This window comes from Salvelinus sp. IW2-2015, unplaced genomic scaffold, assembly GCF_002910315.2.
Source record: "Salvelinus sp. IW2-2015 unplaced genomic scaffold, ASM291031v2 Un_scaffold1910, whole genome shotgun sequence".
NCBI lineage: Eukaryota > Metazoa > Chordata > Actinopteri > Salmoniformes > Salmonidae > Salvelinus > Salvelinus sp. IW2-2015.
Window position 1 is genome coordinate 77381 of NW_019943270.1, and position 11622 is coordinate 89002.

Below are 11622 nucleotides of genomic sequence, written 5' to 3' on the forward strand. Positions count from 1 at the left end.
AGGGGCAGGACCATTGCCAAGCAGAAGAGAGATGAGTGGAAGACAAACGCTGGAGGAAGGTCACATTGACCAATGCAGGAGAGGATACAAGTGGGAGAGTTGCTATGACGTGGAAGACCAGCGAACCATTAGCACACTGAGATCTCTAGCAGAAGAGAGATGAGTCGGAAGCAGAACTGGGCAGGACATTGACCAAGCAGAGAGAGAACACATGTGGAGAAGCAGACTGAGCATGACATGACCAAGCAGAGAGGATGAGTGGAGCAGACTGGGGCAGGACATTGACCAAGCAGAGAGGATGAGTGGAAGCAGACTGAGGGCTAGGACATTGAGCCAACGCAGAGAGGATGAGTGGAAGCAGACTGAGGCATGACATTGAGAGCCAACAGAGAGGATGAGGTCGAGAAAATCAGACTGTGGAGGGCAGGACATGACCAATGCAGAGAGGAATGAGTGGAAGCAGAACTGTGCGAGACATGTACCAAGAGAGCGAGATGAGTGGAGCATGACTGAGCGAGCAAATGCAGCAGGGAGATGAGAACGACAGCAGTGACATACCAAGCACGAGAGCGAATGAGTAGAAGTCAGACTGGGGGGCAGGAAGTTGACCAGAGGCAGAGAAAGAGGAATGATGGTGACTAGTGCAGACTGGGGCACGTTCGTGAATGCTCAACTCACGCATCTAACTTATGACCAAACACAAAGAGCCATACTAGAAGCATGACCTGGAAGAGAGAGACAGAGAGAAATGGAGAGAGGAGAGAACAGAGAGGATGAGTGTTGAGTCGTGCAGGGATGACACTTGTGTGCAATGTGTCTGTATGTGGTTGGCATTGTTCTCCGCCTCTAGAAGAGGGCTTGTTTGTGACTTTGGAGTGACATGCGTGTCATAATACCAGAGATAATTAGCTCCTAAAAACAACCCCTATTACTGTCCTCAGCCCTCCCCTTTCTCTGTTGTGTGTGGTGGTGTGTGTGTGTTCTCAACCCGTCTTTGGAAGAACTGCAAGGTTTCCCGACAAGTAGCCATGTTGGGAGCACACTCTAGAGAAGCAACTAGCCACTGTGTCACCAAGCAGGAATAGACTGTCAGAGTCACCTCCAACCTGAAAACTTCCGATTCACACAAAGTGACTAACACCAAAGAACAACCAGCAAGCAACACGAGAGACACATAAATACTAACTATGAGCTGCCGCCAAACCAAAAGATGCATTCTGTGTGTCACCCAGATTCTCTGTGGCGATGGGAGAACCTTCCAGAAGGACAACCGTTATGCTTGAGTCAGCCCGCCAACTCTCTTGAAGAACACAACATCCCGAGGTGCATCAAATTCTCGAGTCAACAAGGGCCATTTGGGCAGACTCACTCTCTGAGTTGGAGCTTTCAGAGTTTGGTAGACTAGAAACAGTGGTGGTCTTGCCAAGGTGGCAAATGTTCAAGCCAATCCCCTGGGACCCCACAGTTATAACAAACATAAAAAAATGTTAGGCCAATGCACATAAGACGCATGGGACTGGCTAAGCCACGTTGGCGCCGCTTTATGGAGTTTGGCACAAATAAAGGTCTAGCCCTCAATCACATTATATAAGATTAGATATTATTTATTAGCTATGTTATGGACAATAGATTACTGCTAAGAGCCCTACAAGGAAGACTATTGAGAGAGAGAAACACCATGAGGAACTGAGAGCGCTCACTCGACTTCTTGAGGCTATAAGGAAATGGGAACACCGGGCACCTAGAGGACAATCTCACAATGACTTAGAAAGGAAAATGGGACTCTGAGGACACTAGACGGTGACACTACTGCGGTTCTAAGGAAAGGACCTTTGGTGAAGACAGTAGAGGACACTACTGCTCGCTCTGAATCTAGGAACAAGGACTGATAGACAGTAGCACGGAAAGCACTACCTGTGTATGTCCCATGTGAAAATGGTGAGCCAGGAAGACAGTAGGGAAACCTGGTCGAGCGACACCTACTGCTGTCAGAATGAACAAACGCGAACCTAAGAAGGACAGTATGAGGAAACATAACTTGGCTCATGGGTGGTGGTGACTGGTACATCATAGCGGGACTGTGGGAGAGATACGAGTAGATTGGTAAACTATGTTTGTCATAGTGTAAACTAGGAGCCGCTGGAAGACGAGTAGAACGGACGACGCTACTGCTGCAAGGAAAGGACCCTGAAGAACAGTAAGAGGACACTACTGATTCGTCAAGGAGACGCTAAGATACGCGAAAGCTGAGAGACAAGTTATGAGAAGCAGCTAGCTGCAAGAGATGAAACGCAGGCATTAAGTCAAGCGAAAAGAGAGACCTGCAAGTCCTGAGACAACTTGAGGAAAAAGATACTTACTTGCTCGCTTGCTAGGACTCAAAGGACCTGGAGACGGACACGTAAGAGGTCGGACAGCACTCACTTCGTTTATGGTCAAACTGGGGGAAACCGAACCATGTAATGCACAACCTAGAGGAACACATCTTTTCAACAGGCTAGCTCATAACAGGGAAAAGGACCCTCGACAGACGACGATAGAGGACACTCAGCACTAGCGCAGACAGGGAACAAGGAAGCCAATGATGGAGTAGGTGACGAGAGGACACTACTGCTGTTCAGAATAGCTTCTGGACAGTCTCAGAAGACGCCTACTAGGCCGTCGAAATGATCTGAGGACACCACAGGAAAGCTATCTGCGTGTCGAAGGAAGAATGACACTGAGGAACATGGTACATGCCTCTCTTGCGTGGGGAGCAACTACATTCACTCTGTATCATGCCGCTCCAATCAGCCGTGTTCTGCACATGAAACCAGAACTGACAGAATGAGACAAGTGGGACTGAAGAGAGAAAGTGAGGCAGTGGGATAGGAAAGAAGGCAGACGTGTGGAGTGTGTGTGTGTGTGGTGTGTGGTGTGTGTGTGTGTGGGTGTGGTAGTTGTGTGTGTGTGTGCTGTGTGTGGTGTGTGTGTTCGCTTGACCGAGCTGTTTGATGGAGGTGATGCTGCGTGTGGTAGAGTGTGTGTGTGGATGTGTGGTGTGATGTGTGGTGGAGTAGGATAGAATGTTGTGCGCTCGCTAATGAATTGTGTTAGAAGAAGAATCACTAGAGCGAGTGCTCACATACTAGAATGGGTTCGTGTTAGCTTAGGCCTGTTAGCGCACTTGGATGAGCAGGGCGATCCACATAAGCCATTATAAAGCAGCACCGCATTCACAATCCTCACCATAACCACGAGATAAGGGCTACCCTCCGAAGTGGCCCAGGTACTCTGGTGGTATGAGCACAGTGCCAGTGTGCTGCGCTCCTCATAGAGTGAGTGCCTTGTCTCATCTAACTGATGGTTAGATAGTGGTGCTCTGTAAGTATCTTTTGGTTGTGTTGTGGTGTTTTCCGCGAGTGTGATGTGAGCGGTGAAGATATGAAGTGTGCTAGTCTGATATTATTGTAGATGTAGTTGCGCTAGGTTAAAATGTGGTGTGTGTGATGGGTGCTGGTGTGATGTATCGTAACGCGACAAGCTCGAGGAAACAGTATAGAGGTGAGAGTTCGTGTGGATAGTGATAGACAGCATTCCAACGGCGCAGAGGGATTATAAGTATACACGCTAACGGCACACGTTCAAAAAGTTTGGATACAGCTAACGTGCGAACTGTTCATAGTGTTGGTTTGTTACTCTATAATTTTTTTTGCTCCTAAACGCCTAATTTCATAATTTACGATTCTCCGATCTTAAAAGATATAACAGTCATTAAAGAAAGAACACTACCAGAGTAAAACTAATTTGAACGTGATAACCAAGCAGAGCTATACGGAACAACACCAGCGTGACAGTTGGTACCTCGCTACAGAACCTTCACATAGCAACTCTACACTAGCCGGTCAACAGCTTTGAGCGCTGGCCATGCTGTCTATTGTATCTACACAAACAACCACGCATCAGTCTGGATGAATAGGAGTGCTTGTCAGTACCCCACAATAATGCACGCAAGCACTCTAGCGTATGCGCCTGCCTCCTCAATCTATCACAATTCTTCACATCAGTGGTCCAACTCAATCCCAAACCATCTCAATTGGGTTAAGGTCGGGTGATTGTGGCGGACAGGTCATTTGATTCAGACCTCAAATCACTCTCATTCTTGATAAAATAGCCCTTACACAGCCTGGAGTGTGTTTTGGGTTGTTTGTCCTTTCAAAACCAAATTATAGTCCTACTACTGCAACCAATGGGATGGTGTAATCGCTGCCAGAATGCTGAGGTAGCCATGCTGGTTGAAGTGTGTCAATTAAGAGCGAGTGTCACGAGCAAAGCTGCCTCCACACCATAGCACGGAGAGAGAGAGCACACATGCGGAGAGTCATCCTTCACAGCTACGCTGCGTCTCACAAGGGACAGGAGGTTGCGAGCGAAAAGATCGTGCAATTTGGACCTCTTCAAACCAATGGACAGATATCTGCTGGTCTAAATGTCCATTGTTCCTGTTTTCTTGTGCCCAAGCCATGTCTAGTTGTGTTTTCTTTGGCAGCAAATTCGACCAAAATGAAAGGCCTTGATTCACGCAGTCTCCCTGAACAGTTTTTTGATGTTGAGTGTGTCTGTTATTGAACTCTTGAGTATTTAATTTGGGGCTGCAATTTCTGAGCTGGTAATCTGTAGCCAGGTTAACTCTGGTCTTCCTTTCCTGTCAAATCAGTCACATAATGCCGATACAGTGTAGACCTTACTGTGAAAATTGCTTACTTACAAGCCCATTAACCAACAGTGCAAGTTCAAGAGAGAAGAGTTTTAACAAAATATTTACTAAATAAACGAAAGTTAACACTATAAAAAAAACACAAGAAAATAACAATAACGAGGATATATGTAAAAATTGGAGCCGTTTACGTGCCCCCCAACCGATTGTGTTTTTGTTCGTTTATCTGCGTTGTTTGTAACTTATTTTTTTACTCCTTTATGTACATATATGTGCTCTATGACCAAAACATAACTTCTAGACATCAGGACTGCGATTATCCAACCACGGACTAGCAGAATCCTTTTTCTTCTTTCATGACTCTGATGAAGCCCGAATAGAGCGAGTGCTCAATACTGAATGGTTCAGTGTTCCTAGTGCTTGCCAGAGCAGCACCAGCCATTATAAGCAGACCCATCACATCTCCCTACCCATTAGGCTCCAGTCCCAGTACTGGTGGAGGCACAGGCAAGGTGAGTATGTGTGTGTGTTTCTGTATGTGTGTGTGTGTTTGTGTGTGTGTTTGCGTGTTTGCGTGTGTGTGTGTGCGCCTGTTTATGTGTGTGTGCGCCTGTTTATGTGTGTGTGTGTGTGTGTGTGTGTGTATGAGGCGCATGGCCAGCTTGTTTAATGTGGTGTGAAGAGCATGCGAGGGCAAGCATACAGACCGCCGGGAAACGTTTTTGTGTCACCATTCGCCCGCAATCAATTAACACACCACAAATCACCACTAAAAAACACAGTCATATATTACGTGACACAGCAGCACACACAGCGGACATGGTCTGTCAGACTCAAACACACACAGCGGACATGGGCTGTCAGACTCAAACACACACAGTGGACATGGTCTGTCAGACTCAACATCACAGCAGCCGGCATGGGCTGTCCAGACTTCTATATACACATATCACAGTCGGAGCACTGGTCCTGTTCTCAGACTCAAAACACAGCACAGTGGACATGGTCTGTCACAGAGCTCTAACACACACACAGTTCGCATCAATGATCTGGTCCGACCTCAATACACACCAGTCCGGACACCTGGTCTTGTCAGACTCAACAGCACACTAGTCGGTAACATGGTCTGATCCACTAAACCCACCAGGTCGGACATGGTCTGTCAGACTCAAACACACACAGTGGACATGGTCTGTCAGACTCAAACACACACAGTGGACATGGTCTGTCAGTCTCAAAAACACTGTCACCAACTGCTCCATATGAACTATAAACATGATCCAATTTAATTTGCATTGTCAGACATATGATAAGGACCTTTGACCTCTTGTTGATGTCGAAATAGCAGTTCTACTTGAGCTCCTCAAGGACCCTACAGACACCTTCTATACTATTATTAACAGACAGGGTGAACGTCTCAGCTCTGTAACCTACAGGACCCTTCAGACACATTCTATACTATTATTAACAGGCAGGGTCAACGTCTCAGATCTGTAACCAAGAGGACCCTTCAGACACCATCTATACTATCATTTAACAGACAGGGTCAAAGTCTCAGCTCTTTAAACAACAGGACCCTTCCGACATCTTCTTGTGCCAGCTTCAGGTATGCTCAAGGAGGGTGGCGAGTTAGAATACCCCATGATAAGCTGCAGACCATACTATTTACCAAGAGAGTTTTCATCTATATTATTTGTGGCTTTCTATTTACGACCACAAATCGAAGCTGACACTAAGACCTCACTCAACCAACAGGAAAAATGTTCATCCAGAGATGTTCCTACTGGCCAGTGATATTAATGCTGGGAAACTGAAATCTGTCTACTTCATTTCTACCAGTATAACACATGAAAAACACTAGATCATCTTTACTTCACACATATAAAAGTATTATCCAGGGACTCCTGAGTGGCGCAGCGGTCTAAGGCACTGCATCGCAGTGCTTGAGGCGTCACTACAGAACCGGATTCGATTCCAGGCTGTGACACAACCGGCCGTGACTGGGAGTCCCATAGGGCGACGCACAATTAGCCCAGTGTCGTCCGGGTTAGGGGAGGGTATGACCAGGGGGTGCATTATTTGGCTCATCGCGCTCTAGCGACTCTTTGTGGCGTACTGGCCACATGCAGGCTGACCTCGGTCATCCTAGGTTAAGCTAGGTTAAGCGGGCAGGTGTTAAGAAAAGTGGTTAGGCGGGTCATGTTTCGGAGGACGCATGACTCGACGTTCGCATCGCCCGTTGGGAAAATGAAGCGATGAGACAAGATCGTAATTGGATCGCAATTGGATATCATGAATTTGGTGAGAAAAAGGGACTAAAAATAAATAAATAATAAGATAAGATTTATCCCACGCCATCTATTTGGCTTATCTGACCATAACTCAGATAACTGCTTACAAGAACAAACTCTAACAGGAAGTACCAGTGACGCGCTCAATATCGAAGGGGACCGATGAAGCGGATGCTAAGCTACAGGACTGTTTCTATTCTGGGACTCATCCAATGGCATTGAGGTGTTTACCACATCAGTCATCGGCTTCATTAAAAAGTACATCGACAACATCATCCCCACAGTGACCGTACGTACATATCCCAGCCAGAAGCCATGGATGACAGGCAACATCCGCATTAAGCTACAGGCTAGAGCTGCCGCTTTCAAGGAGTGGGACACTAACCCGGACGCATATAAGAAATCTCTCTAAGCTCACCGACGAACCATCAAACAGGCATAGCTTCAAAAAAGGACTCGAAAAAGGACTCGAATCCTGCTACACCGGCTCTGACATTTTGCAAACTATCATGGATTACAAAGGGAAAACCAGCCGAGAGTGACGCGGGCCTACCAGATAAGCTAAATGCCTTCTATGCTCGCTTCGAGGCAAGCAACACTGAACCATGCATGAGAGCACCAACTGCTCTGGACGACTGTGAGATGACGCTCTCCGTAGAAAATGTGAGTAAGACCATTAAACAGGTTAACATTCACAAAGCCGCTGCGCCAGATGAATTACAAGGACACGTACTCAGCGCATGCACTGACCAGCTGGCAAGTGTCTTGACTGACATTTTCAACCTCTCCCTGACCCAGTATGAAATACCCATGTTTCAATCAGACCACCATAGTTCCTGTGCCCAAGAGTGCCAAAGTAACCTGTCTAAATGACTGTCGCCCGTCACACTCACATATGTAGCCATGAAAGACTTTGAAAGGCTCGTCATTGCTCACATCAACACCATCATCCTAGACACCCTGGACCCATTCCAATGTGCATACTGCGTCAACAGACCCACAGATGACAAAGGAGCTGATGGTGGACTACAGGGCTATAGACAGGGCATCGACAGGGCTGTAGTTGAGCGGGTCGAGAGCTTCAAGTTCCTCTGTGTCCGCATCACTAAGGATCTGTCATGGTCCAACCACACCAACACAGTCGTGAAGAGGGCACCACAATGTATCTTCACCCTCAGGAGGCTGGAAAGATCAAAGCTACACCATTGAAAGCATCTTGACTAGCTGCATCCTCACTTGGTATGGCAACTGCTTGGCCTTCGACCGTAAGGTACATCACTGGGGCCAAGCTCCCTGCCATCCAGGACCTCTATACCAGGCGGTGTCAGAGGAAGGCCCAAAAAATTGTCAAAGACTCCAGACACCCAAGTCATAGACTGTTCTCTCTGCAACTGCACGGCAAGCGTTACCGAAGTTTAGAACCAACAGGACCCTGAACAGGGTCTACCCGCAAGCCATAAGACTGCTGAATAGTTAGTTAAATAGTTATCTGCATTGACCCTTTTTTTCCTTCACCTTTTCAACTCATCACATATGCTGCTGCTACTGTTGACTCTCTGCCACTTTATTCCCAGTTTTATGTACATAACTACCTCAATTACCTCATAAACCTGCACATAGACTCAGTACTGGTACACCTAGTATATAGCCTAGTCTATCGTTACTCATTGTGTATCTTTTATTACGTGTTTTACTTTTCTATTATTTCTCTATTTTCTTTCTCTCTGTAAGTCGCTCTGGATAAGAGCGTCTGCTAAATGACTTAAATGTAAATGTAAATGTCTCTGCTTTGTTGGGAAGGGCCCGTAAAGTAATCATTTCACTGTTAGTCCACACCTTTCCTTTATGAAGCATGTGACAAATAACATTTGATTTTAAGGATTTGACTTGATCCTATTTGTATTTTGTATTTATTATGGATCCCCATTAGCTGCTGCCAAGGCACTATCATTAACAAACAGGGTCAAATTCTCACCTCTATAACTAACATGATCTAAGGTTTAGATTTAATCTATATTACAGAAGTAAAAACAATGTTTGAGTGTTCGTGGAGACTGCTTTCACCGTAAACACTGTGTCGGCTCAATCGGGAAAATACATTCAAATTTTAATGTAGGTCTTCCGCAATAAAGATTGAATCCAGCCCTGAAATGGCTAGGGCTGCATGACAAGGACAAACTCTATTGTAGAAGTTTCATGAAATAGAGCATGATTAACACTGTGAACTTATTTAGTTACAAATGAACACATTTGTACTTCACAACATAGGTTTTTCTAGCTGACAAATGTGCAACAGGTAGACGTTTCTTCTCTTGCCGCTTGATGATAGAGAATCGAGGAGTTCAGACTAATGCATGTAGAACACTCCCTGTAATAACCTCATTTCGCTATCCATGATGGTAATGGTAATTTATCTTTAACCTAATAGTTATTCTTTCTCTATACGTTGTCTACAGGCTTCCCTCTAGCCTGTCTTTTCCTCTTTACTCAATAAACGACACACAGAGTATCTCTTCTGCGATGACGTAGAATGATTAGGCTTTGAACAACTTCTGTATCCTACCTGAGGTCTGCTTTAATGATCACAGAAGCGGTAGGCCAGCAACAGTTGAAGCTAGGTCGCACAGTAGTTTAAGCTGGCAACTGTTTGTGTCGTACTCAAATAAAATGTAGTTCTAAACACACGATAAAATAGTATATTTCTGAATACCTTATCTGAGACTATGTTCCCCAGTGAGTTAGAAGTTGTCTCACCTCGCACTGCTTCTTGCCTTACTACTCCTTTGCACCGTCGTCTGTCTCATCCACGTTATATCATATCACTCTGCAATAAGGTCTTGGTGTTGGTGTGTGAACATGTTGAAATTCAATACTCTGTATCTATTTATATCTGTGTGTAAGCGATAGCAAGAAAGAGTGTGTGTGTGTGTGTGTGTGTGTTTTACAACTTCACTGTACCCACTCAGCAACTATAAAATGTGATAACCATCACAACCAACAAAGATCAACCGAGACAATGTGTTACTCGTTTTCTTTAATCCTCCTATATCTTCCTTATATTGCTGTGTTTATGGATGTGTGTGCATGCATGTGTGTGATTTACCTTGAAACACTCCTCCTTTGGTTAATATGAACTGTGACTCAGCTTTTTCAGTACCAGTAAAAGTTGTAGAAAAACATACTCATTCAAGGGTTTTTCTTTATTTTTACTATTTTCTACCTTGTAGAATAACAGTGAAGACATCAAAACTATGAAATAACACATATGGAATCATGTAGTAAGCAAAAAAGTGTTAAACAGATCAAAATATATTTTAGATTTTAGATTCTTCAAAGTAGCCACCCTTTGCCTTGATGACAGCTTGCACACTCTTGGCATTCTCTCAACCAGCTTCACCTGGAATGCTTTCCCAACAGTCTTGAAGGAGTTCCGAGATATGCTGAGCACTTGTTGGCTGCTTTTCCTTTACTCTGCGGTCCAACTCATCCCAAACCATCTGAATTGGTTTGAAGTCGGGGAATTGTGGAGCCCAGGTCATCTGATGCAGCACTACATCACTCTCCTTTTTTGGTCAGATAGCCCTTACACAGCCTGGAGGTGTGTTGGGTCATTGTCCTGTTGAAAAACAAATGATAATCCCACTAAGCACAAACCAGATGGGATGGCATATCACTGCAGAATGCTGTTGTAGCCATGCTGGTTAAATGTGCCTTGAATTCTAAATAAATCACTGACAGTGTCACCAGCAAAGCACCCCCACAACATCACACCTCCTCCTCCATGCTTCACGGTGGGAACCACACAAGCGGAGATCATCCGTTCACCTACTCTGTATCTCAATATATATTATGGATATCTTTCGCTGTAAAGTATATTTTCAAAATCTGACACGATAGGTGGATTAACAACAAGCTAAGCTGTGTTTTGGTATATTTCACTTGTGATTGCATGATTATAAATATTTTTAGTAATATTTTTTCATCTGATACGTTTGGGAATTTTCTTCTTCCTTTCAGGACCGGAACGAGGCTGTAGTTTTCTCAACATAACGCGCAACCCAAATGGCGTTTTTTTGTTATAAAAGTAATATTTATCGAACAAAAATAACATTTATTGTGTAACTGGGAGTCTCGTGAGTGCAAACATCCGAAGATTATCTAAGGTAAGCGATTCATTTTATTGCTTTTCTGACTTTCATGACCATGCTAATTTGGGGCTAGCTGTTGTAGCATTGCTTGCTACACTCACAAAAGTTTGGATTTCTTTCGCTGTAAAGTATATTTCCAAAATCTGACACGATAGGTGGATTAACAACAAGCTAAACTGTGTTTTGGTATAATTCACTTGTGATTGCATGATTATAAATATTTTTAGTAATATTTTTGCATTTGGCGCCCTGCAATTCTAGCGGTTGTTTAGGAAAGTGATCCCGCTAACGGGATTCGCAGCGCAGAGAAGTTAAGAACAAGTGTATCTTTAATTCTATGTAAAACATGTATCTTTCATCAAAGTTTATGATGAGTATTTCTGTTATTTGACGTGGCTCTCTGCAATTTCTCCGGATATTTTGGAGGCATTTCTGAACATGGCGCCAATGTAAACCGAGATTTGTGGATATAAATATGCACATTGTA

The 11622-nt window shown here is 44.6% G+C and overlaps 1 protein-coding gene across 1 annotated transcript in view; it reads right to left on the minus strand.

The window, feature by feature from the left end:
• LOC112072389 (sucrase-isomaltase, intestinal-like) overlaps positions 1 to 6840 on the minus strand; it is a 78486-nt gene extending 71646 nt beyond the window's left edge. The window contains 1 exon segment of the mRNA XM_070439780.1: positions 6813 to 6840. Coding sequence (XP_070295881.1) covers positions 6813 to 6840 — 28 coding nt within the window.
• Positions 6841 to 11622: the final 4782 nt, after the last annotated feature.